Source organism: Panthera uncia, chromosome B4 (genome assembly GCF_023721935.1).
Source record: "Panthera uncia isolate 11264 chromosome B4, Puncia_PCG_1.0, whole genome shotgun sequence".
In the NCBI taxonomy this organism is placed as follows: domain Eukaryota; kingdom Metazoa; phylum Chordata; class Mammalia; order Carnivora; family Felidae; genus Panthera; species Panthera uncia.
The window spans coordinates 74893081-74916720 of record NC_064809.1 but is presented as its reverse complement, the minus strand read 5'-3'; the positions used below and the strand labels follow the sequence as shown (position 1 = coordinate 74916720).

At 39.9% G+C, this 23640-nt stretch overlaps 1 protein-coding gene and 1 non-coding gene across 8 annotated transcripts in view; both read left to right on the top strand.

Moving 5' to 3' along the window:
• The window catches only part of LIMA1 (LIM domain and actin binding 1), an 83975-nt gene that overhangs the window by 7189 nt on the left and 53146 nt on the right, over nucleotides 1-23640 (top strand). For 3 of the 7 annotated variants that reach the window (XM_049627303.1, XM_049627301.1, XM_049627302.1), the window contains exons 1-2: nucleotides 18185-18251; nucleotides 19239-19380. In XM_049627303.1, the coding sequence (XP_049483260.1) occupies nucleotides 18215-18251; nucleotides 19239-19380 (179 nt within the window). In that variant the 5' untranslated portion in view covers nucleotides 18185-18214. Of the gene's footprint in view, nucleotides 1-18183; nucleotides 18252-19238; nucleotides 19381-23640 lie in introns of those variants that run through there. The other 4 variants (XM_049627305.1, XM_049627304.1, XM_049627300.1 and 1 more) reach the window with 3 other exon arrangements.
• LOC125920515 (U6 spliceosomal RNA) lies at nucleotides 14484-14587 on the top strand. Its single transcript, XR_007457102.1, has one exon. It is a non-coding gene; the product is annotated as a U6 spliceosomal RNA (small nuclear RNA).

The following is a 23640-nucleotide window of genomic DNA, read 5'->3' as shown; positions in this document are numbered from 1 at the left end:
GCTCAAATAAAATGCTCCTTTTAAAAAATGAAGCCTCTAATTTGTTCTATTTTAATCATTGGCTCCCTCCCCAGTCTTCACTTAGCACTTTATTTTTACTTCTTTTTTTTTTTTTTTTACCTCAATGCTGTCACTATGAATTATTGCTTCCTTAAATGATTATAAGTCTTCTAATTGTGAGAACTTTGCCTTTCATTTCCATTTTGTGGTCATTACACATATAATAAGCAATTAAATATCATAAAGTATATGAAATATATCTCATCTTGCAAGCAGTATTCCATAGAAATGTTTGGCTTTGCACCACACTTAGAATAAAGTTGAGATCTTTTACCACTGCTTGTAAATCCTTATTTAAGGATGAGTGCTGCCACTCATCTCTGTCATCTTCTCATACTTTTCATTCACTCCCTGGTCATATTTTTCCTGCCTCAGTGCCTTTGCATTTGCTATTTCTTACACGTTGAAAACTCCTACATCTGTTCTCTTTGCCTGGCTGGCTGCGTTATCTCCTCCCCATCATTCAGGTCTCAGCTCAAATGTCATTCACTCAAGGAGGCTTTCCCTGACCACTATCTAAGGCATCTGCCCCTTTTCCTACTGCCACTTCAGTTACTCTCCTTGCATTTCCTTCACTGCACTAATCACAGTTTTTAATTGTCCTGCTTCCTCAGTAGAATGGAAGCTTCATGAGAGCAGAGACCTTGTCTCACTTTTAATGTCATGTCTTTAGCAAACAGAGCACTGAGGGCGCCTGGGTGGCTCAGTCGGTTAAGCAAACAGAGCACTGCTTGACATGTGGTAAGTCCTCAGTAAGTATTTGTTGAATGCACACATAAGCCTTGAAGATAGACTTTTCATTTTACCAAGTCCTGTTTTGGTTTGCAACTCAAAGTTTTGTTGTTGTTTTTTAATGGACAACAGCTGATGTAGTTCCATCAGGGTTCAAATCAGGTAGCAGCCTCTGAGGGTTTCTGAAGGTAGCAGGAAAAATGGAGACTGTGATAGCCAGGATTCACTTCCATCTGAATGCAGGCTTTCCAAGGTGTTCCCAGGATCCAGGCCACTATTTTACTACTGCTGTCAGCATCTACTTCCAGGGTTGTTACTGCTGGCCAATTCTAGTCTTTAAACTCTCATTACATTTTTAAAAGTGAGCAAAATTAGAATCCAACCAGTCCTCAAGCAACCAAAAGTTTTCTTCCGGTTTCCTTTTCTAGAAGAAAAATAAGAAAGCTACCTAGAATCCTCAAGGAAACATGAAATGATGTTCATTATATTTACTACATGCCTATTGATTTGAAAGATTTTTAGCAACAGCCTTAAACAAGGTGTTTCTTGGGAGCTTGGGTGGCTTAGTTGGCTGAGTGTCTGACTCTTGATTTGGCTCAGGTCATGATCTCACAGTCGTGAGATTGAGCCTCCTGTCGGGCTCCACAATGAACTTGCAGCCTGGTTAAGATTCTCTCTCACTCTGCCCCTCCCCTATGTGTGTTTGTGCTCTCTCTCTCTCTCTCTCTCAAAAACAAAACAAAACAAAAAAATAAACAAGGTGTTTCTTGTTAACATCTCATTGAACCAGTCTAACTCATCAGTTACAATTTCTTCCAATTTCTCTTCATTGGGTAGACTTATTCTTTAATTCCATTTTTTCTTGAAACTGGCTTGAAACTTTATTAGAAATTACAATAGTTTTTATAGCAACTTATAGTTTTCAAAGTACTCTGGGGTTTTTTTTTCCCCTCATTTAATGCTTACAACCATCCCTTGTGAATACGTTTTTGAGATGTAGAAACTGAGACCCACTGATTCATTTTCCCAGGTCACCCAAAAGCCCACTACTCAATTAAATGCCTCTCAATAACTTCTTAAAACAGCACCATAATTTGATATAATTTTTAAAAGGTAAACATGAAAATGTAGTTGAAACATTAATGTTATACGTTTGTAACCGGTCCCTAAGAAATAAGATGCATAAGTTAGTTGAGATAAGTACAAAATTTTGTCACTTCTGTGGCTCTATGGTTTGGTAATTCTTTGTTTGATCAGCCTCAGCTATGCTTGTCCTTGATTAAAGCATTGTTCTGGGTGAGCTGCTCAGATTTTTACAGAAAGGAAAGATTAGAGAACTTGCCTAGAGAAGAGTCACTTTTCAGTAAGCCCGTTTTAATTCTCCTCTTGCTTGAAGGGATTGGTTCAATTGATCTGAACTGGCCTTTCAGATTGAGCAGGTCCTGAAAAAAACACATCATCTAAAATTTCAGATAAGAAGAATGGAAGCCAGGTCCTTCCTGGAAATGGCCAGGAGTGAAACTAAGAAGCCCTGTATTTGGAGAAAACTCAATTAATTATTAAGGACAAAGGACTGGTATAAGGAGGTTATATCCTTAATGGAAGCAGCCTTCTTAAAATAAGTGTACATGATTCTTCTGTTGTGACATTGTAAAGAAGGTTCTTTAATTAGCCACTTTGTCTTAATTAAGCATGTGATTGGCAAGACCTGTGAGCATGTAATTTATAGACATTCAATTATGTAGGTAGGCCTTTGTTTTGATATGTGGCAACTGAGAACTAGCATAATGCTGTTTTTTATTCATATGACACATGTTTATTGAGTCCCTACACTGTACCAGGCACTGATATTTGATGCATCTGATGTCCAAGTATGGAATGGTACAAAGGTTAAAGGAGAAACAGGCTATTCAGAGTAAATCTATGCTTTCTATAATGGTCTCTGTTGACTATAAATTTCCACATTATTTTTCCAATTAACTGTGCCTTTTTCTACTTTTCGCTTTAAATTTGAAGTTACTGACATAGTTTTCTGCTTTTCTATGTACTGATAGAGGTTTTCCTTACTATGTGCGAAAAATACTGAAAAAAGACTCAATCCATTGGATTATGTTTGTCCTTACAATGTGTTAATTATCAACTGGGCACAGGGAGGAGGGCGAAGAACCAAGCAGAGAAAAATTACAAATTAGATTTGAGAGAGAAGTCGAATCAAACTTGGAGTAGATTGGGTAATTTTTAATTTAAAGAAGAAAAAAAAAGATTAGAAAGAATCTTGGGTGGTTCTTTGTGACCTAAAAATTTTAGACCAAAGTTCGTTTTTGAAGGCTGTAACTACAGGTTACTCTTTTACTAAAATAAGATATGCGAATGCTACCGCAATTATGTAAAAAGCTAATTTGGGTTTCAAAAGTGCAAGAAGATAAGATATTCAAATTAATGAATAAAGTGATAGAAGCTGTGTAGGATGGTGATAATTATATCATCTTCCAGTTAGAGTTTTTACAGAGGTGTTAAGAACACCTAAAATTTGGCCCTTAAACAGTATAATTTGAGAGAGATTTAGACTTTTGGGCGCAGAGAAACAGTGTCAGGGTTTTAAGCAGATTTGATGTTCCTGGTAGTTACTGCCAGCTTCTCAGAAATGACATTCAAGGTGCTCTTTTTTTCTTGCTGATGTAACGAAAATAAGTTGACCCTAAAATATAGTGTGCACTAGAATGGCAATTGTAGTTTATTCTCTCTGCAAGAGGTCGTTTTATTTTCATCCCAGCCTCCTAAAAAATGAAGAAGTTAACATCTATTTGGCCTTTCTGGGCCTCAGTTTCTTCATCTGTAGAGTGGGACGGCAATATTCTGAGTTTGCTACCGTGAGGATTAGTAAGTTTATATATGCAAAACAAAACAGGATCTGACACGCGGTAAACATTCAATAGACATTAGCTATTTTTATTACCAGCACCACTGTTACTTTATAAGCACTTATTTTAGCACTGAGCTAAAGGAACATTTTAGAGATGATGAGACTGAGGCTTAGAGTAATTTTCCTAGTGTTACCCCATAAGCAAGTAGTAGATTCAAGATGTAGACCTAGGCTGAAAGAAACTGGAGACAGAATCGGCTTAGGTATGGAACAGACTGGGGCATTTGGCCCAACCCTTACCCATCCCTTCTAGTTTCAAGACACTTAGGATAAGACTGGCCCAGACCACCCCCCAGAGACCAGGAACTTGTGTTTTGCAGTAAGTAGTTAGAACATGGACATTAGTGTCTGTCAGACTGTCCCAAATCTTGGCTCTGCCACTTACTAGCTCTGTAATCTTTGGCAGGTTATTTAACCTTTCTGAGCCTCAGTTTCTTTCTCTGTAAGATGAGAATAATAGTATTTGTTTCGGGGCACCTGGGTAGCTCAGTTGGTTAAGTGTCCAACTCTTGATTTCAGCTCAGGTCATGATCTCATGGTTGTGAGTTTGAGCCCTGAGTCGGGCTCTGAGGTGGCAGCATCAAGCCTACTTGGGATTCTGCTCCTGCCCTGCTTCCTCTCTCTCTCAAAATAAAATAAATAAACTTAAATAAAAAATTTGTTTCATGATATTATAGGGACTAAGGGAGTAAAACCAAATGGAATGAATCACCCTGCATATGACCAGTACTCAATAACCTGGCCCCAGGCTTACGCTAAGGTGGCCCAGATTTTTTTTTTTATCTGATTCTGACACAGTCCATCTAGATGGTTGGTGATTAGGGCCTGTGTCTGCCTCCCTGCTGAGGCCTAAGAACCCTGGGATCAAACCAAGTCTAAACACCCAAAGCTGTTTTTACATTGGAATCATAGGGGACTCTTAAGAAAAATTAGAAGTGTTCAGACTTTACATGAGAGATTCAGATTCCAAAGATGATCCTGATATTCAAAGCACCCTCCCCACCCCCTGCCTCACCTCCCCACCCTTGACCCCTGCACAGCTAAGAAGTGTTAGGTTGGCTAGTTGAGGGTAGCAGCTGAAGCACAATCCCAAACAGTGATCTTAATGCTTGGATTGTTGGTGTCAGTGGGAATATTAATGAGTAGTCAAGGGGTGGGTGCCCTACAAAAGGGAACTCGACAGAAACGATCTCATCTGTGTAGTCAAACAACGTTTCTGTTTGGAAAGAATATTAATGAGATCTGGATAGGAATCAGACACCGGGAAAGGACAGCTGCTGTGAGAGGCAATTTGAATTGTACAAGGAGTTACACATGATATTACTAAAGTCCTTGTGCCATTTTAAAAAGTAATTAAGTTGTAAAGATAATCAACAATTTATAAACAATGTTTTAAAAACAACTGTCGTTTCAAAAAATAAATGTATTGAGGGGCCAGCACATATTTGAAAATATGTTCAACTTTCCCCATGAGTAAAGGAATGAAAAGTAAAACAATAATATACCATTTTTCATACATCTAGCAGATTGGAAAATATAAAAAGGATTAGCAATGCTCAATATTCACAAGGATGTGGAGAATAGTCTTTCTCATATAGCTGATGGTTCAAATATAAATGGATGCAAAAATATATACAAATTGATGCAACTTTTTTGAAGAAAAACTTGGGAATGCGTATTAAAATTTTGATGCATAGGCCTTTTACTAGAAATGCTGCTTCCAAGAATTTGTGCCATGGATGCATACTTCCAAGTAGGCAATGATAGAAACATTTTCATTGCCGTCTTGTTCTTAATAATGAAGAACCTGCAGCAACCTCTATGTTCACTGACAGGGGCCTGGTTAAATAAGTTATAGACTATTGCAGAGTGAAATAGTATTTGGTACTGAAAGGGTGAAGTAGATCTCTATGTCCTCCTCCATCTATATGTCTTTTCCTATATGTCTTCCTGTCATGTGTGAGAAGATGTCCAAGAGGAAACAAATAGTTGCTGAATAGCATATTAACATAAAGTCATTGTTATTGTTAAAAAAAGAAAGTATATGGGGCGCCTGGGTGGCTCAGTCAGTTAAGCGTCCGACTTCGGCTCAGGTCATGATCTCACGGTACATGGGTTCCAGCCCCACGTCGGGCTCTGAGCTGACAGCTCAGAGCCTGGAGCCTGTTTCAGATTCTGTGTCTCCCTCTCTCTGTGACCCTCCCCCGTTCATGCTCTGTCTCTCTCTGTCTCAAAAATAAATAAACGTTAAAAAAAAAAAATTAAAAAAAAAAAAAAGAAAGTATGTGCGCTGGTGTTAACCTCACTGTGCCTCAGTTTCCTCATTTGTAAAATAGGTATCATTATAATGATGAATATAATGTCTACGTCATGAGTTGTTGTGAGGATAAAATGAGATAATATTTATGGAATGCTTAGGACAGTGACTGACATATTATGCTGGGTGTTGCTATTATTATCATGCATGGGCAATATCAGAAGGTTTATGCTCCGAAGCGTGACAGAGGTTACCTTTGGCAAGTAGCGTTGGGGGAAGGGGTGTGCAAGAGCAGGCAGAGACTTCGATTTCTCATATTGTATGTGTCTACATAATTGTTTATGACAAGCAGGCCCATCGCGTGACCAATCACTATGACAAAGAAGCGAGGCAAAGAAGAAAATGGCGGCTCCAGTTTGGAGTGCTTGTTGAAACCTGTGGAGTGAGAGGTTCCCCAAAGGAAAGGAGGAGGGTGAAAGACGGTGGTGATGTGGGGATACAAAAAGGATGCTCATTGATTCCACCTTGGCTGCTGAAGCTCTTTTTGAAAACCACTAACCTAATTAAAGATCAAAAAATTTTATTTATTTATTTTTTATTTAAAAAAAAATTTTTTTTTTAACATTTTTATTTATTTTTGAGACAGGGAGAGACAGAGCATGAACAGGGGAGGGTCAGAGAGAGGGAGACACAGAATCCGAAACAGGCTCCAGGTTCTGAGCCGTCAGCACAGAGCCCGACGCGGGGCTCGAACTCACAGACCGTGAGATCATGACCTGAGCCGAAGTCGGCAGCTTAACCGACTGAGCCACCCACGCGCCCCAAGATCAAAAAATTTTAAATTGCACAAGAACCTTATGAAGGCCCAACATTTATATCTGGACTTTTCCTTTTTGCAATTTAGTTTTACATTTATACTAAAGAAGTGATTCATGTTTCATTTGACTTTTGGACAAAAGCTACAAAAAAGTAATTGCTCACATGTCCAAAACATTTAGGAAGAGGTAGTTCTTCGAATAATTATAAAATAAAAATTTTGATCTTTTAAAGGCACCACTAATGTCTTTTCAACTAGCATTACTACCTCCATTATGTAATATTATAGAGTAATTTTTGCACTAAAAAAGTCAAACAGCTGAAGAATATGCTACATTTATGAATTATTTTCATCAGAGCCTTATGACATAGGCCTTGTTAAGACAGTATGACATATAAACTAAGCTAAGCCAAAATATGTAATCTGTTAACTGAACCTTTAGAATAATGTTTATTCGATGTGTTAGACACAGAGGCATACGACAGTACTAACAAGATTTGGCTCTGACCTCAAGCAATGTGCCAGGCACTGTTTTTCATTTATTATCTCCTTTTATTTTTAGAACAACCCTGTATCTTAGGGTTATCATCCTCATTTTATACAGAAGGAAAGTGTAGGACGGAGTGGTTGCCATACCATTCCAGTGGTAGCACTGGAAACAGGATTGGAATCAGCTGGTGTTTCCATGGTACCGCTCTGCCCCCAAATAACCAAGACGTGAGGATAGGTGATGTGAGCCCCGTGTTGAGGGCACACTGAGAATTCTCAGGGACCTCAGTGATCAGCTATCATCCAGTCTAGTGACTTAAAACTATAATTTTTTTAAGTTTATTTATTTTGAGAGAGAGATAGAAAGAGCTTGCACAAGCAGGGGAGGGGCAGAGAGAGAGGGAGAGAGAGAGAGAGAGAGAGAATGAATCACAAGCAGGCTCCACGCTGTCTGCGCGGAGCCTGACGCGGGGCTCGAACTCACAGACTGTGAGATCATGACCTGAGCCGAAATCCAGAGTCAGATGTTTAACTGACTGAGCCACCCAGGTGCCCCCAAACTGTAATTTTTAAAATAGAAGTTTTATTGAAATACTCATAGACCATATAATTTACCTGTTTAAAGTGTGCAGTTCAGTGGTTTTTGGTATATTCACAGCCATCACCACAATCAATATTACAACGTTTTTATCACCTCCCAGAAAAAAACCCACACCCTTTAGCAGTCAGTCCAATCCCCTTCAACCCCCCTGCATGTGTGAGGCAACCACTTATCTACTTTGTGTTTCTTTTTTTTTTAATTTTTTTACATTTATTTATTTTTGAGAGACAGAAACAAAGCACAAGTTGGGGAGGGGCAAAGAGAGAAGAAGACACAGAATCTGAAGCAGGCTCCAGGCTGTGAGCCGTCAGCACAGAGCCTGACGCGGGGCTTGAACCCACAGACTGCAAGATCATGACCTGAGCCAAAGTCAGATGTTCAACCAACTGAGCCACCCAGGCGCCCCTCTACTTTGTGTTTCTATAGGCATGCCCATCCTAGACATGAAATAGAATCATACAATATACGATCTTTGTGACTGGTTTCTTTCACTTGGCATAATTTTTTCAAGGTTCACCCGTGTTGTACCATATATCAGTACTTCATTCCTTTTCATGGCTAAATATCATACCTTTATATGGATAGACCACATTTTGTTTATCAGTTATCAGTTGATGAATATTTGGAATGTGTCCACTTTGGGGTTACTGTGAATAATGTTATTATACACAATCATGTACAAGTTTTTGAGTGGACATGCGTTTTGTTTGTTTTTTTTTCATTTGGTGGGGGTGTACCTCCCCCAGGAGTGGAATTCCTGGGTCACATGATAATTATGTGTTTAACCCTCTGAGGAGCTGCCAACTATTTTCCAAAGCAACTGCATCATTTTATATTCTCATCAGCAGTGTGTGTGAGGGTTTCAGTTTCTGTATATCCTCTCCAACACTTGTCAGACTATAATTTTTTTAACCGCATCCCACAGTAAGAAATATTTTACATTCTTACCCAGTTTATCCACACACAAATAACTGAAACAAAAGCTTTTTGAAAGACTACTTATACTCCGTGTGATGCAGTCTGACATTTTGTATTTCATTCTGTTCTTTTTCTTTAGCACAGACATCTTGGCTCTGACCCGTTAAAACTGATTTCACAACTCACTAGTTGTGACCCGCAGTGAGGAAAATACTAGGCTGTTTTAACCTTTTCATTTCACACAAGAGGAAATTGAGGCCCTGAGACATGACTTTTTCAGCAGATGATACTGCTAATTAGTTGTAGATTAAAGATTAGAACCCATGTCTGTTGGCTTCCTGCTTTAACTTTTGACATCTCGAATTTAGTTGCCCTCATATTCAGTTCTTTCTTTTCTTTTCTTTCTGGAGTGGTAAAGTGTGAATCGCTAAGGGTGAATTCTGTAAGCACCCAATGAAAGTTGTTCTGATTCTTTGGTGAGCAGTTTCCAGAAGTGGAATTGCTTCTCAGAATTACACAACCTCCTTTTCATTATTCTTGCTCTGCATCTTAGTGGTTTTTTTTAAATGTTTGTTTGTTTGTTTATTGAGTGAGTGAGAGCAAGCAAGGAAGGGGCAGAGAGAGAGAGGGAGAGAGAGAATCCCAAGCAGTCTCTGCACTGTCAGCGCAGAGCCCTCCACAGGGCTAGATCTCATGACCATGAATGAGATCATGACAGCCGAAATCAAGGGTTGGATGCTTCGACTGAGCCACTGAGGCACCTCTCTCTCTCTTAGTGTTTTAAAAAAATTTTTTTTAACGTTTATTTATTTTTGAGACAGAGAGAGACAGAGCATGAACAGGGGAGGGTCAGAGAGAGGGAGACACAGAATCTGAAACAGGCTCCAGGCTCTGAGCTGTCAGCACAGAGCCCGATGCGGGGCTTGAACTCACGGACCGCGAGATCATGACCTGAGCCGAAGTCGGCTGCTTAACCGACTGAGCCACCCAGGCGCCCCACTCTTAGTGTTTTTAGAGATCAAAATATCCTTAAAGAGTGATTTTTTAAAAGAGACAAAATGTTGCTAAGGTGATTCTGTCTTGATACAAACATCTACATCCTTGTTGACCCCTGGGAATTTGATCATTGCTACAAATTTCTTATTGTCTAGGATACATGTTTCTACAGAGACCTGGCTAAAACTATTCCAAGAAGAATAGCAGTGATAATTCTAACAGACTTGTAAAACTTGCCTGTAGACTTGTCTGTCACAGTGTGGCTGAATAATAGAGTAGTGAGCCTTTTAGGTACAGTATTTGAAGTTATTTAGTCGTTCTATTTTTTTCATATTCCTTGAGTTTAACTCAAAAGTTTGAATAAACTAAAATTACTAAGTCACAGTTCTGAAAAATGATATGTACTGTCTCAACAACTAGCCTTAAGACTGCATAACAAGCATTCATTTTTTTGTACTGATAGTGTTTTGGATAAAATTTAAACCTGATGTAATTTCACTCAAAACATATGCATAAAGTTCCTTCTATTTAAATTTTTTAATGTTTATTTATTTTTGAGAGAGAGAGAACAGGGGAGGGGCAGAGAGAGAGGGAGACACAGAATCTGAAGCAGGCTCTGAGCTGTTAGCACAGAGCCTGATGCAGGGCTTGAACTCACGATAATGACCTGAGACAAAGTCAGATGCCTAATTGAGCCACCCAGGTGCCCCAAAGTTTCTTCTATTTAGAAGGCAATGTACTAGATGCCAAGAGGGCAAGAGGCAAAGTAGATCTGTCCCCTGATCCCAAGAATCTTTCTATCAAGTAGAATTTATAAAATTATAATAAGATAAAGGAAGTGACCTATGCTGATTGGGAATAGGGCCAGGGCAGTTCAGGAAAGGGTTCTTTGAGGAGGCGGTCTTTCCTGGAGTCTTGAAAGGTGGATAGTTGAGGAAGGGATAACATTCTAGGTGGAGTGAAAAAATATATGGTGTATCAAGGGAGTAGAAACTGGTAATGACATAATTTTGGAGATTCTCTTTTCATGTCAAAATTCTATGAAGTTAGGCTTCTCCCTATCAGAGAAAGAAGTTAAAATAAATAAAAGGAATGCTAGAATGAATCTTGTGATACTAGATTATTTGATGCTAGATTGTGTGTGTGTGTGTGTGTGTGTGTGTGTGTGTGTGTGTGTGTAAACAGGTAGATAAAGAAATAAATATATATATTCCTGGTTCTATCTCCCAAGGCAGCCTAGAAACAGTGACATCTCAGTAGCAATGAGAACATGTAGTATCCAGATTTGGTTTCTCCAATAAAAGGAATCATGACTCCTTGTAGTACTTGATTCCAGGCCTGGGGCCAGCAAATACAAGACAAGTTTGGGTCATCTTATAGTGCTATAAAGTAAGAATGTGCTTAAAAAAAAAAAAAAAAAGTTGGTGGCATATTGAAAGGACACTAGAGCCAAGCTGAAAGAGCTCCAAATGACCAAAGCTGGGAACAATTTGAGCAACAAAACAAAATTACCCAGGGAATAGAATAATACAGGAATTATTATAACTCAGGAAATAAAATAAATATCCATGAGTCTATCCTAATATTAATAATGATTGAATAAATAAGCAAGGGAGAAAGGACAGTTCTTTCTTACAGAAGAATCCCAAGTAATAAATGCAGAAGGAATGAGGGCAAGAGAAAAATCACCATTAGAACAGCACAGTAATAATTGCTGAAGGCAAGATCAGTGCATGAATGCTAAAATTAGTAAAAGTTTAAGGAGGAATAGGATTAAAGGATCTCCCCCAAATATTTACAAATTATAAAGGGAAACATAGTAACTTTACAGTGGTGAAACCCGGCAGGCACTACCCTAACCGAATGATCAAGGTTAACATCACCATTAACAAGACATCAGCATCATGAGCCTTGTGATATGATGCACTGAGGAGGAAGGCACATCAGACTCTGTAGTATTCCTCCCAAAATTCTAGAACTTCACTCTAAATCTGAGAAAGTATCATATTTTAAAAAGTGACCTACCCCTTCCCCCCCCTCCTTTTTTTTTTAAGGATTGTGAGATATTCCAGGCTCTTCTGGTATTTCCCTGCCCCAGCTCTGGAATCAGCCACTTCTTCAAGGATCCCTGGTTCTTTTTATTGGAGACACCAAGAAACCCAAATTGAGGGACATTCTATTTAATACCTGACCATTACTCTTCAAAAGTGTCATGGTCACAAAAGACAAAAACAGAGGGACTGTCATAGACATTGGAAGAGACTTAAGAAGCCATGACCATTAGGGGCACCTCGGTGGCTCAGGAGTTAAGTGTCCGACTTCGGCTCCGGTCATGGTCTCACTGCTCATGAGTTCGAGCCCTGCATCAGGCTCTGTACTGACAGCTCAGAGCCTGGAGCCTGCTTCGGATTCTGTCTCTGTCTCTCTGCCCCTCCCTCCCTTGCTTGCTTGCTCTCTCTCACACACTCTCTCTCTCAAATATAAAATAAAACATAAAAAAGAACAAAACAAAATGAAGCCATGACCATTAAATGTAGTGTAGGATTCTGGAACAGAAAAAAGACTCTAGTGGAAAAACTAGTAGAATTTGAATAAAGTCTATAGCTTAATTAATAGTATTGTACCAATGTTGATTTCTTAATTTCGATAATTGTGCTGTGGTAATACAAGATAAAACTAGATGAAAGGTACATGGGAACTTTTGTACTTTATTTGCAACTCTTGTGTAAATCTAAAATTGTTTCAAAATAAGTTTTTAAAAAAAACAACTTTCAAAAGCTTTTTTTAAGTATGTGAATTTAGTCACTGTTTTGGTAAAAAAAATATGTACACTTAGAAATAAATGTAGTTTATATTCTGAAAAAAACATTATATGGGAACATTTTCACGTTGCTTTTGTTTAAAATTTCCCTTTGCACCTTGAAGGTTTTTTTAGGTTGTTTTTTTTTTTTTTTTTTCTTTTAATCAGTTGCTCCTATGGTGCCTGGCTGGCTCTTTTGCTAGAACATGCAACTCTTGATCTTGAGGTCATGAGTTTGAATCCTATATTGGGTGTAAAGATTACAAAAAAGTAAACAAACAGGGGGCACCTGGGTGGCTCAGTCAGTTAAGCTCTGATTTCAGTTTAGGTCATGATCTCATAGCTCGTGGGTTTGAGCCCTGCGTCAGGCTCTGTGCTGATAGCTCTGAGCCTGGATCCTGCTTCGTATTCTGTGTCTCCCTCTCTCTCTACCTCTCCCCTGCTCATGCACTGTCTCTCTCCCTCTCTCTCAAAAAAAATAAAGTAAATCTTTAAAAAAAATTAAAAAAATAAAAAACTGCAATGGTTGCTCCCTTTTACCTTTTGACATTAAAATCAGAAAGAGTTCTTGATAAAAAAGAAACAAGAAACAAAGTTTAAAACTTTAGTCTATTTTTTTTTAATTTTCTTTTAATGTTTATTTTTGAGAGAGAGAGAGAGACAGAGTGTGAGTGGGTGAGGGGCAGAGAGAGAAGGAGACATAGAATCCGAAGCAGGCTCCAGGCTCTGAGCTGTCAGCACAGAGCCTGACACGGGGCTCGAACCCACGAACTTTGAGATCATGACCTGAGCCGAAGTCAGACGCTCAACCGACTGAGCCACCCAGGCACCCCTACAGTCTATTTCTAAAAATAACATTCTTTTTACTTTTTAAAGTTTATTTATTTATTTTGAGAGAGACAGCATGGGGGGGGGGGGGGGGGGACAGAGAGAGTGGGAAAGAGAATCCCAGTCAGGCTGTCAGTGCAGAGCCTGACGTGGGGCTTGAACCCACAAACCATGAGATCATGACCTGAGCCAAGATCAGAGTCAGACAGTTAACCAACTGAGCCACCCAGGTGCTCCAACATTTTCTTTTAATGAATGAGTTTGTACTTTGTTCTCTCTAATTTGTTGGGGTGGGGGGGGGGCTGTGTTCAGGCAACTATGCCTCTTGCACAAGTAACAAAAAGCAAAACAAACAAAGAGTGGGGGGAGAAAGATATGATGAGATTAGGAGATTAGATTTATAAGAACAGGAATAGTATTAATGACAGTTGATTTGCTTTTGTCCCATCCTGGATTCTGCAAGACAGTTTGCTTAGTTAGGTTAAGTCTGGAAATGCATTTATTACAGTAGGACTCCTGGAGCAGCCACAGGTCTCACCCTCAGCAATAGCTTGAGGAAGCAGATACCTGGGGCCAAATTTCCCAGTGAGTCATTGCCCAACCCTTAAACTTTAAAGAACCTTTGTTCAAGAGATTTTTATCAACAAGCTATAGCTCCCCATAGGACATTTAGCCGTCTTACCTCAAGCTACCTGGTGTGATAAAAGAACTTTGAGCTGGGAATTAGAACTCTGGCTTTCATACTTAACTAGTTGTGGAGCTGGGGAAAATTATTGGACCTTCATGTGGCTCAATTCCCTTATTGTATAAAGGGGGATTTGGTTACTTGATTTCTAAGCTTCCCTTTTGATGTTAAAATCTTCCCTATGCATCTAAAACTGAAGACTTCTTCCTTCTTAGCAAACAGTTTCCCTTTCTAGGTGTCCCATTATTATTTGTGATACCACCGTCCTTCCAATGTCTGAGGCTAGAAAATCTTAGAGTTATTTCTGTTATATCCATTTCCTTTAACTCTCGAACACAGTTGACAACCAATCCAGCCATTCTTCCCTCACAGTTGAAGTGGTGTCGGTAGCATGTATACTAAGACTGGAACGGTCCAGAGAAGATTAGCATGGCCCTTGCTCAAGGGTGACACACAGTTAAAGTGGTAGTAGAATGCATTTGACCTAAGAGGCTGGGTTTTAGAGTCTGAACACGCCTTCTGCTTGGGCCATATATTATCTACATGACCTTTGGCACATTACTCAACCTCAATGAACCAGGTTTTGTTTTCGTTTTTGTTTTTGTTTTTGCTTTTGTTTTTAATGGAAATAACACTAGTCTGTCTCCAGGGTTGTTGTAAGGCTTAAATGAGTTAGTAAGTGTCCAATAAGTGATAGTGCCTTTTATTATTTGCACGTAGCAGTGCAGTGGATTAGATCTTAGAGTCAAATGGGCCTTTGGAAAAAAAAAAAATAGTCAAAGGTATGGTAGCCAGGGGTGCACGGGTGGTTCAGTCAGTTAGGTGTCCAACTCTTGGTTTTGGCTCAGGTCATGATCTCACGGTTTATGAGTTCGAGCCCCACGTCAGGCTCTACACTATCAGAGTAGAGCCTGCTTGGGATTCTGTCTCTCCCTCTCTCTCTGCCTCTCCTTCATGCACATTCTCTCTCTCTCTCTCTCTCTCTCTCTCTCTCTCTCTCTCTCAAAATTAATAAACTTTAAAAAAGGCATTGCAGCCCAAACTGAATACCTCCTTCTAGATGGGTCTTTCCAGGCATTGGTATATGCCCTCTCACTCTCACTCTTAATAGGATTTCTAGGATTAGGAAGTTGTCCTAAAGTCTGAGAATGGGGTTCCCATCTGAGAGAGAGTTGGTAAGGAGGGAGAGATATCACACCTTTAATTCAAGCCCATGAAAGTCAAGATGTTCACAGTGGAGAGTATTTCAAGAAGGCCCTAGTTAATTCTAAGTTTCACTGAAAGAACAGATGATTTATCTCTGATGCTGGCCATTCTGGGAAGATAATTGCCACTATACTCTTGCTGAAAGATAATTTGTATGGGTTTGCAGCTAAGTGATTCAAAACTTTTGCTACCCAATTTTCTACCATGGCCAAAAGTGATGGTTTTAATCATTATTCATTACTTGTAGTGGAAAGAAAATTGACTTTGGAAATCAGAGAGAATATGGATTTGAATCCCAGCTCTGCTACTTATGACTAAAAGATGATTGTACAGTTATTTAATATCTCTGAATTTCGGTTTTTCAACATAAATATGAGATAGTAAAACCAATCTTGTAGAGCGGTTCTGAGAATTAAGTGAAATATGTACTTCATATAAGTAGATGTTTTAAAATGTTCATTTCTGGGGCACCTGGGTGGTTCACTCGGTTGAGTGTCCAACTCTGGATCTCAGCTCAGGTCATGATCTCATGGTTCATGAGATTGAACCCCTCATTGGGGTTCTTGGGATTCTTGTTCTCCCTCACCCTCTGCCCCTCCCCTGCTCATGCACTTGCTCTCTCTCTCTCAAAAATAAATAAAAATACACATGTGAAAAATAAATAAACAAAACGTTCATTTCTTTCCAGGAGTGTGACTTTTAACCTCAGCCTGGAATTTTTAGCTTCCTAAAATCACTAGGATTTTTCTTGCAGGCATGTATATTTCAACATATGTAAAACAAACTCATAATTCTCCCACTTCTTCCTATGTTTACTGTCTCTCTTAATGGCATCAACAATCTTCTAATCATTCAAGTTTGATGATTCCAATTTTGATTCCTTCCCTAACTCTAAATCCATTTTATTCTAAGAACTGTAAATTCTCTTCCCACCTTTCCATTCCCACCTATGCTAATGTAAACCTTGATTACCTCTCAGACAGTTTTAGTATCTTTTTGACAAGTAAATTAGACTCCAGTCTTTGCCCCCCAATTATCACGTTATATACTGCTGCAGAATCAGCTTTTAAAACATGGTTCCCATTATGTTACTTGCTTTTTCAGAAACTTCCCAGGTTCCACCATAGAGACTGTGGGCAATTCACTATAGAACTCTTATCTTACAGATATAGATGTTGGGCTCAGGGAAATCATTCTTTTGGGAGTGGCACATTAAGACTAGACCTTATCTCTGCTCACTCACAGGCTAGTTCTTTCCAGTATTGGAATATGGCTCAAACTCCTTAACATGGTTTGCAAGGATTTTCCCGTTCTGGGCCCATTCTTTCCCTACCTTATCTTCCACTACTTTTGTACCTACAGTCAAATCTATTAAAGTATTCTATACTATTTCAGCTCCCTAACAGTATAATGCTGTTCTCCCTACCTGAGATGCACTTTCCTCCTCCTGGCCTCAGTTGATGAAGTTCTGCCCCTCTGTAAGTCCCAAGTCAATCTGATGTCTCTTCCCTTCCCTCCCATCAAGCCAGAAAATCAAATTCCCTACTCCTAGACCACACATTGCCTCTAACCATATTCTGCTTCGTGCTATAATTATTGTATACGTGTCAGCAAGCCCCAGCCAGGGCAGGCCCTCTCCCTATACCTTATAGAAAGTAGCTAGTTACTCGGTAACCTGATACCAACATCTATCAAAAAGCGTGTACTCATTCTCGCCTTTATCTGTTTCATAGGGTGCTGCTAATCACATTACTAAGAAATGATAGTATGCTTCTGTAAAGAGAAGCCTGGTGATGGTGTGAGCCACCTCATTCCTTGAGCAAAAAGTGTGCTTATCACAGCCTTATACCAAGATAGATATTCTGAGTTTTCCTGGATTTCTGGCCAATGTTAATCAAAACCATGGAATTAGACTTGGGAATTAAATAACCCCCCCCCCTTTTTTTTAACCATACTCAGTCCCTCAAATAATGAATGATTTTTCCTTTTTACAAAGAAATTTGAGAACATATCTTCTGTATTTTTTTCTTTGATCCAGAATTGATTGCTATAGAAGCACTGACGACTTTTATACCCACACCTACATTGAAAGCATAATTGTACCAAACAGTGTCTTAAAGTGTGATTCAGTATTTCCTAACCTTGACTCAAAGGGTCATTACTGTGATGTTGCGTAACTGAGTTTAGCAGAATTGTTTTGCTTCTGTATCTTTTTCTTATGAGAGTAAGGGCTGACCATGTTCGACGGGTCTGTCAGATTCAGACTGGGAAGCAGATAAACAAGTAAATACATATTATTTGATACACTGACGTTTACTTCAAAGAACATGTGTAGAATTAAGATTATTTTATCCAGGAAGAGAGAGATTCTTGAAAAACCAACATGTATTACTTACTTACTCTGTGTCAGGGTCTTTTCTTTACCTTATTTGTTCCTCATAAGGATATTATGAAGGAAGTAGTATTGCTATGGATGAGAAATCTAAGTTTTAGGGATGGGGCCAAAACTCCCACTTAAATGCATCTGTGTCTAATACCAGAGCTCCTTATCAGGAGGGGGTTCTATGTTACCTTTCAACATGGGGATTAAAACAAACAAGTAAAAACCACAAAACTCTCATTGTTTTCACCCAAGACTTTAGTCGGAAGAATGAGTACCGTGTGTGGAAAAGTAGTGTGCCCTTTAAGGTTGCTTATCACTTGTTTTGCATAACAGAACTTTCAGTGTAAAATGGCAGCCCAGGTTGCTTGGTTAAGCCCACTGGGTTCTGTTGTTGTCAAGGTTGCTAGAAACAGTACATGATGAACTCTGCATTCTGTCTGATCAGTTATGCTCTGCAGTTGTCAAGAGACCTGCAAGTAGTACTTTATCTATAGTTTTCACTCTTCAAATAAGGAAACTATGGACTCATTTCTAATCTTACCTTTTCTGGACAGAGGTTGGAACTCCTTTGCTAACTACTAGGGCAAAAACACCTTTGGCAATTTCTGGGGCAAAACCGAAACAATCCAGATTAATGGGCAGGGACTAGGTGATTTCAGGGGCATAGCTTTATGTATTCTTTGACTTGAAGCAATGTTAGAAAAGAATTACAGAATAGAGGTTTTGTCGCCTGAATTTAAAGTTCATTATATTTCTCCATGTTGTCAAGATTGTTAAAATGTAAAAATAATAAGTATATAACAATAGTCAATTCCGATATGTATACTTAAATTGCTCTTAATACATTATAACCTACTTAATATTTTAAATATATCCTCTCCTTAAATCCATATCAAAACACCAACAATGGTAAGTATTATTCTCATTTTTCAGCAGAAGAAAGTAAAACTATATATATTAAATTATATAGGTTGTTCAAGGTGACAAAAGTTATGATTTAGCTGAAGATTATCTCAACTTAAAGCCCTCACTCTTTATCTTATACCATGCTGTGTCCCCAGCTCTCTCTCCAAACCAAGTGGCCAGTGATGCACAGTTTGGGGAGAAAGGGCAGCCAAAAGAAACTTGGACGTAGGTAGAACCTAATTTGGACCTGAATCTACACAGATGCCAAGTGTACTTCCCTTGGGATGTAACTCAGAAGAGTGGAACATTTCACTCCAAATGTGACTTTGGAACAGATTTAAGTTCAGAGGGAGGCCAATTGATGTTTGCACAGTGAAGTCAGTCTTAAAATGATGGAACTGGAAGGGACCTTAGAGATCATCTGGTCTAACCTTCTCATTTTACAGGAAACTACAACCCAGATATTGAATCATTTGACCAAGGTTACAGTTTTTGAGAGAGAACTGGTAGAGGCAGTGGTGTGGTCTGCTGGCCTAGGTAGAGCTCTCTGTTCTCTCTTCTGCCACACCACTGCGAGCCCTTGGCTGCTAGAGAATCCTCTTCTGTGTCTAATACTCTGACTTTCTTTATTGCATAGGTATTTCCGTATCTGTAGACAAGATGGAATCAACTCCATTTAATAGACGGCAATGGACTTCAGTATCATTGAGGGTAACGGCCAAAGAACTTTCTCTTGTCAACAAGAACAAGTCATCGGCTATTGTAGAAATATTCTCCAAGTAAGTGCTGATCCTTGTCCAAGAGGACCATCTGTCTTGAGCAAACATTACCACCTGTCAGGGAAATCAGTAAAGGAAGTACATGGTGTAAAATGGCTTTATTGAGGGGCACTTGGGTGGCTCAGTCCATTAAGTGTCCAGCTCTTGGTTTCGGTCAAGTCATGATCTCATGGTTCATGACTTTGAGCCCCACGTCGGGCTCCACTGCTGGCAGTGTGCAGCCTGCTTGGGATTCTCTCTCTCTCTCTCTCTCTCTCTCTCTCTCTCTTTCTCTCTCTCTCTCTCTCTCTGCCCCTTCTCTGCTCATTCTCTGTCTCTCTCAGAATAAGTAAACTTAAAAAAAAAAAAAGTCTAAAAAAAATGGCTTTATTGAACACCTTCTGAATTTTAAGCACCATACAAGACACTGTGGAGGAGGATGATAATAATCAGGAAACACATTCTCTATCCTTGAATTTTTGTTTAGTTAGGGAGAGAAAAATTTACACACAGAAGATAACTATAAAACACATAATTATTAAGCAAAATGTCAGCAAGTCCAAAATGAATGGAACTAAGGACTAGAAACAATAGGAGAGAAAGAGTGACCATCATGGGCAGAAGCTAATCAGGAAGGCTTTTTGGTTGAGGTGCGTTGTGAGGCAAGCATTGATTTCGTTGAAGGGAGTGTTAGTACACTCTATACCCGCATTGTCCAGTATAGTAGCCACTACATATGTGCCTATTTAAATGTAAATTAATTGGGGTGCCTGGGTGGCTCAGTCAGTTAAGCGGACACAGAGCCGACTTTGGCTCAGGTCATGATCTCGTGGTCCGTGAGTTCGAGCCCCGTGTTGGGCTCTGTGCTGACAGCTCAGAGCCTGGAGCCTATTTCAGATTCTGTGTCTCCCTCTCTCTGACCCTCCCCTGTTCATGCTCCGTCTCTCCCTGTCTCAAAAATAAATAAAACGTTAAAAAAAATTAAAAAAAAATAAATGTAAATTAATTAAAATTAAATAATACTTAAAATTCAGTTCATCAGTTGCACTAGCCACATTTCAAGCATCCAAGAGTTACATGTAGCAAGTGGCTACCATTTTGGAAATCACAGAAACATTTCATCAATGCACAAAGTTTTGTTGAACAGTGAAAACTGTGTAGGCAACCTACGGCCCACTAGCTGCCTGTTTTAGTAAATAAAGATTTATGGGAACATGGCCATTTCCATTTGTGCATTGTCTATGGCTGCTTTCGTGCTATAGCTGCAGAGTTGCAGCAGAGACCAGATGGCCTCAAAGTCTAAAATATTTACTACCTGGTCCCTTAAGAAAAAGTTTGCTGACCCCCTACTCTGGACCATGAGTTCTTTGATATGAGGGCCCCTTTCCCACTTATTTTATATGCCTAGTATATAGCATGGTGACTGGAATGTAGTAGGCACTCAACAGATGTTGAAAGAATGGTATATGTAATATACCAGGGATGCACACATTGACTTCACTCAAAGGGAGACGCCATACTGGGGAGGAGCTTAGGACAGCTGGTAGGTTTACCTTACTAGTAGAGTTTGTTAATTAATAGGAAGCTCGATACATTTAAGAGATAAAACATGGTCAAGGTTTGAAGAAAGACATTCTGGGAGCTGTATCTAGGATATAGCTAAATAACAATAAGACATTTTTAAATCTACCGTGCCACCTTTTCTTCAGGAACAAATCCATCAAGCACTTGCTCTGTGGAAAACACTGCCCTTCCAAATTGTTGACTTTGTTTACCACTCAAGGTGGAATGAAGGTGGGGGGAGACTGCATAGGCCGTTTATCTTCCACATTATGCATTTTGTATTGTTGTAATTTTATGGCAAACATGTATTATTCTTACCAAAAAAAAAAAAAAGAAAAAGAAAAAGAAAATCAATAAAGATATTTTAGAAAAAAGGGACAGAGATCCTGAAAGGTAGTAAGACTTATTTTTAATATTTTTTTGAAGCGTCTGGGTGGCTCAGTCAGTTAAGCGTCTGACTTCAGCTCAGGTCATGATCTCACAGTCCATGAGTTCAAGCCCTGCGTTGGGCTCTGTGCTGACAGCTCAGAGCCTGGAGCCTGCTTCAGGTTCTGTGTGTGTGTGTGTGTCTCTCTCTCTCTCTGCCTCTCTCCTGCTCACACTCTGTCTCTCTAACTCTCAAAAATAAATAAATGTCATTTAAAAAAATTTTTTTAACATTTATTTTTTTGGGGAGTGGGTGAGGAGAGTGCAAGCAGTGGAGGGGCAGAGAGAGGGAGACAGAGGATCCGAAATGGGCTCCATGCTGACAGGCTGACAGCAGCAAGCCTGATGTGGGGCTCAAACCCACGAACCGTGAGATCATGACCTGAGCTGACATCAGATGCTTAACTGACTGAGCCACCCAGGTGCCCCTGGGAAGGTAGTAAGACTTAATCCCTGACCTCAAGGAAACTGATGGTATAAATTAGTATAGTTTATATGGTAGCTGAAGTCCCTGAACTTCCTTCATCTTAAGAATCACCTGGGGTACTTATTAATAATATGGTGCTCCAGTTATCTATTGCTCATTAGAAAAAAAAAAAATCTCCAAAATTTAGTGGCTTGAAATACTAACATTTATTTTGCTTGTGAATCTCCAATTTGATGCTTCCATTAGCATCAGCCAAGGTGGCTCAAAGATGGGGTCCATAGTCTTCTAAAGACTCACTCACTCGCAAGTCAGGTCATTGCTGCTGGCAGTCATCTGGGATCTCAGCTGGGGCCCTGGTCAGAATACCTACACATGGCGTTTCCATGTGGCTGCGTGGCTTAGTTGGCTGGGTGCCAAGGGCAAGCATCCAGAGACAGAGGGAGGGAACAAAGGAAGAAGGGAGACAGGATCAGGAGTTGTGTGGCCTTTTATGACCTGGCCTCCGAAGTTACACAGAATCACTTTTGCCGCATTCTCTTCAAGTTGGCCCACATTCAGAGGGACGAGAACTTGACTCTACTTTTCGATGGGAGGAATGTCAATTTTTGTTTTTAATGTCTATTTATGAGCGAGAGGAGGGGGAGAGGGGCAGAGAGAGAGGGAGACAGAGGAGCTGAAGCAGGCTCTGTGCTAACAGCAGACAGTCCGATGCAGGGCTTGAACTCATGAACCGTGAAATCATGACCTGAACCAAAGTCAAACGCTTAACCAGCTGGGCCACCAGGCGCCCCAGGAATGTCAAAAATATTTTTGGACATGTTTTAAAACTATCCTATATGGCTTCCCTGGCTCCTCCCCTAAAGAGTCTGATTCGATGTGTCTGGGATGGAGCCCAGGAATTTGTGTTTTCAACAAGTATCCCAGGTGAATTTTACTTTCAGGGAGGTTTAGGGAGCACTGGTAGTGAAAGATATTCTATCAGGCTTATGATAAGTTCAAACAAAGGATTGTGGAAACTAACCATAAATAAAGGGAATGGGAAAGCAAGCAGTCTGGCATGGAGAGATACAAAAGGGAGAAGGGACTAGTACAGTTTAGTTTGAGCCGGATGATAGATGGCCTTGAATGCCATACTGAGTTCAGGATTTAGTTAGATAAACAAGGGAAACAATTGAAGGTTTTTGTGTAGAAAGAATGACATGATCAGACTCGTATTTTAGAAAGATGCTTCTGGCAACAGTGTAAAAAGGTAGACTGGAAAGGTGAGAGATTGATAGCATGGAAACAAGTTGTGAGGCTCTCTTGAGAACCCAGTGAAAGCTATTGAGGGTGAGGGGCAGCAGGAATGGAGAGGAAGGGAAAGAACTGAGACAGTGTTGAGATGTGATTAATGGGAGTTGGAAACTCCCTCTTCTGCAGAGAAACTTCTCCACATTCTTACCCTTTTCACCCTCCCTAGCCCCACCTCTCTTCAGCTGAACTTGGCTTTCCCTCCACTTGCCTTCTGTCTCTGAGCAGTGGCCGCCTGCTGTTTCTGCACATGCTGGGGCTGGGAGTCAGGGTTGCTGCTGTCCTAAATCTCCACCACTGGTTCCCATCGATTGTTTTTCATTCCTTGTTCTGAAGTTCTAAACCTGTGCTTTGAGGCTCACATCTAACTGTACTGTACTCTTTCTCTATTCCCCTTTCTTGCAGTGGTATGCCAGCCACCTGGCCAAGCTCCCCGCCTTTGCTGGGGACAGTAGCTTCCAGCTTCATTCTCTCCTCAGTGTTTCTCAGCAACGGTGCTATGGGCATTTTCGATGAGGCAGACCTTCCTTCTGCAGGATGTTCATCCTTCCTCCAAATGCTAGTAGTACCCCCGT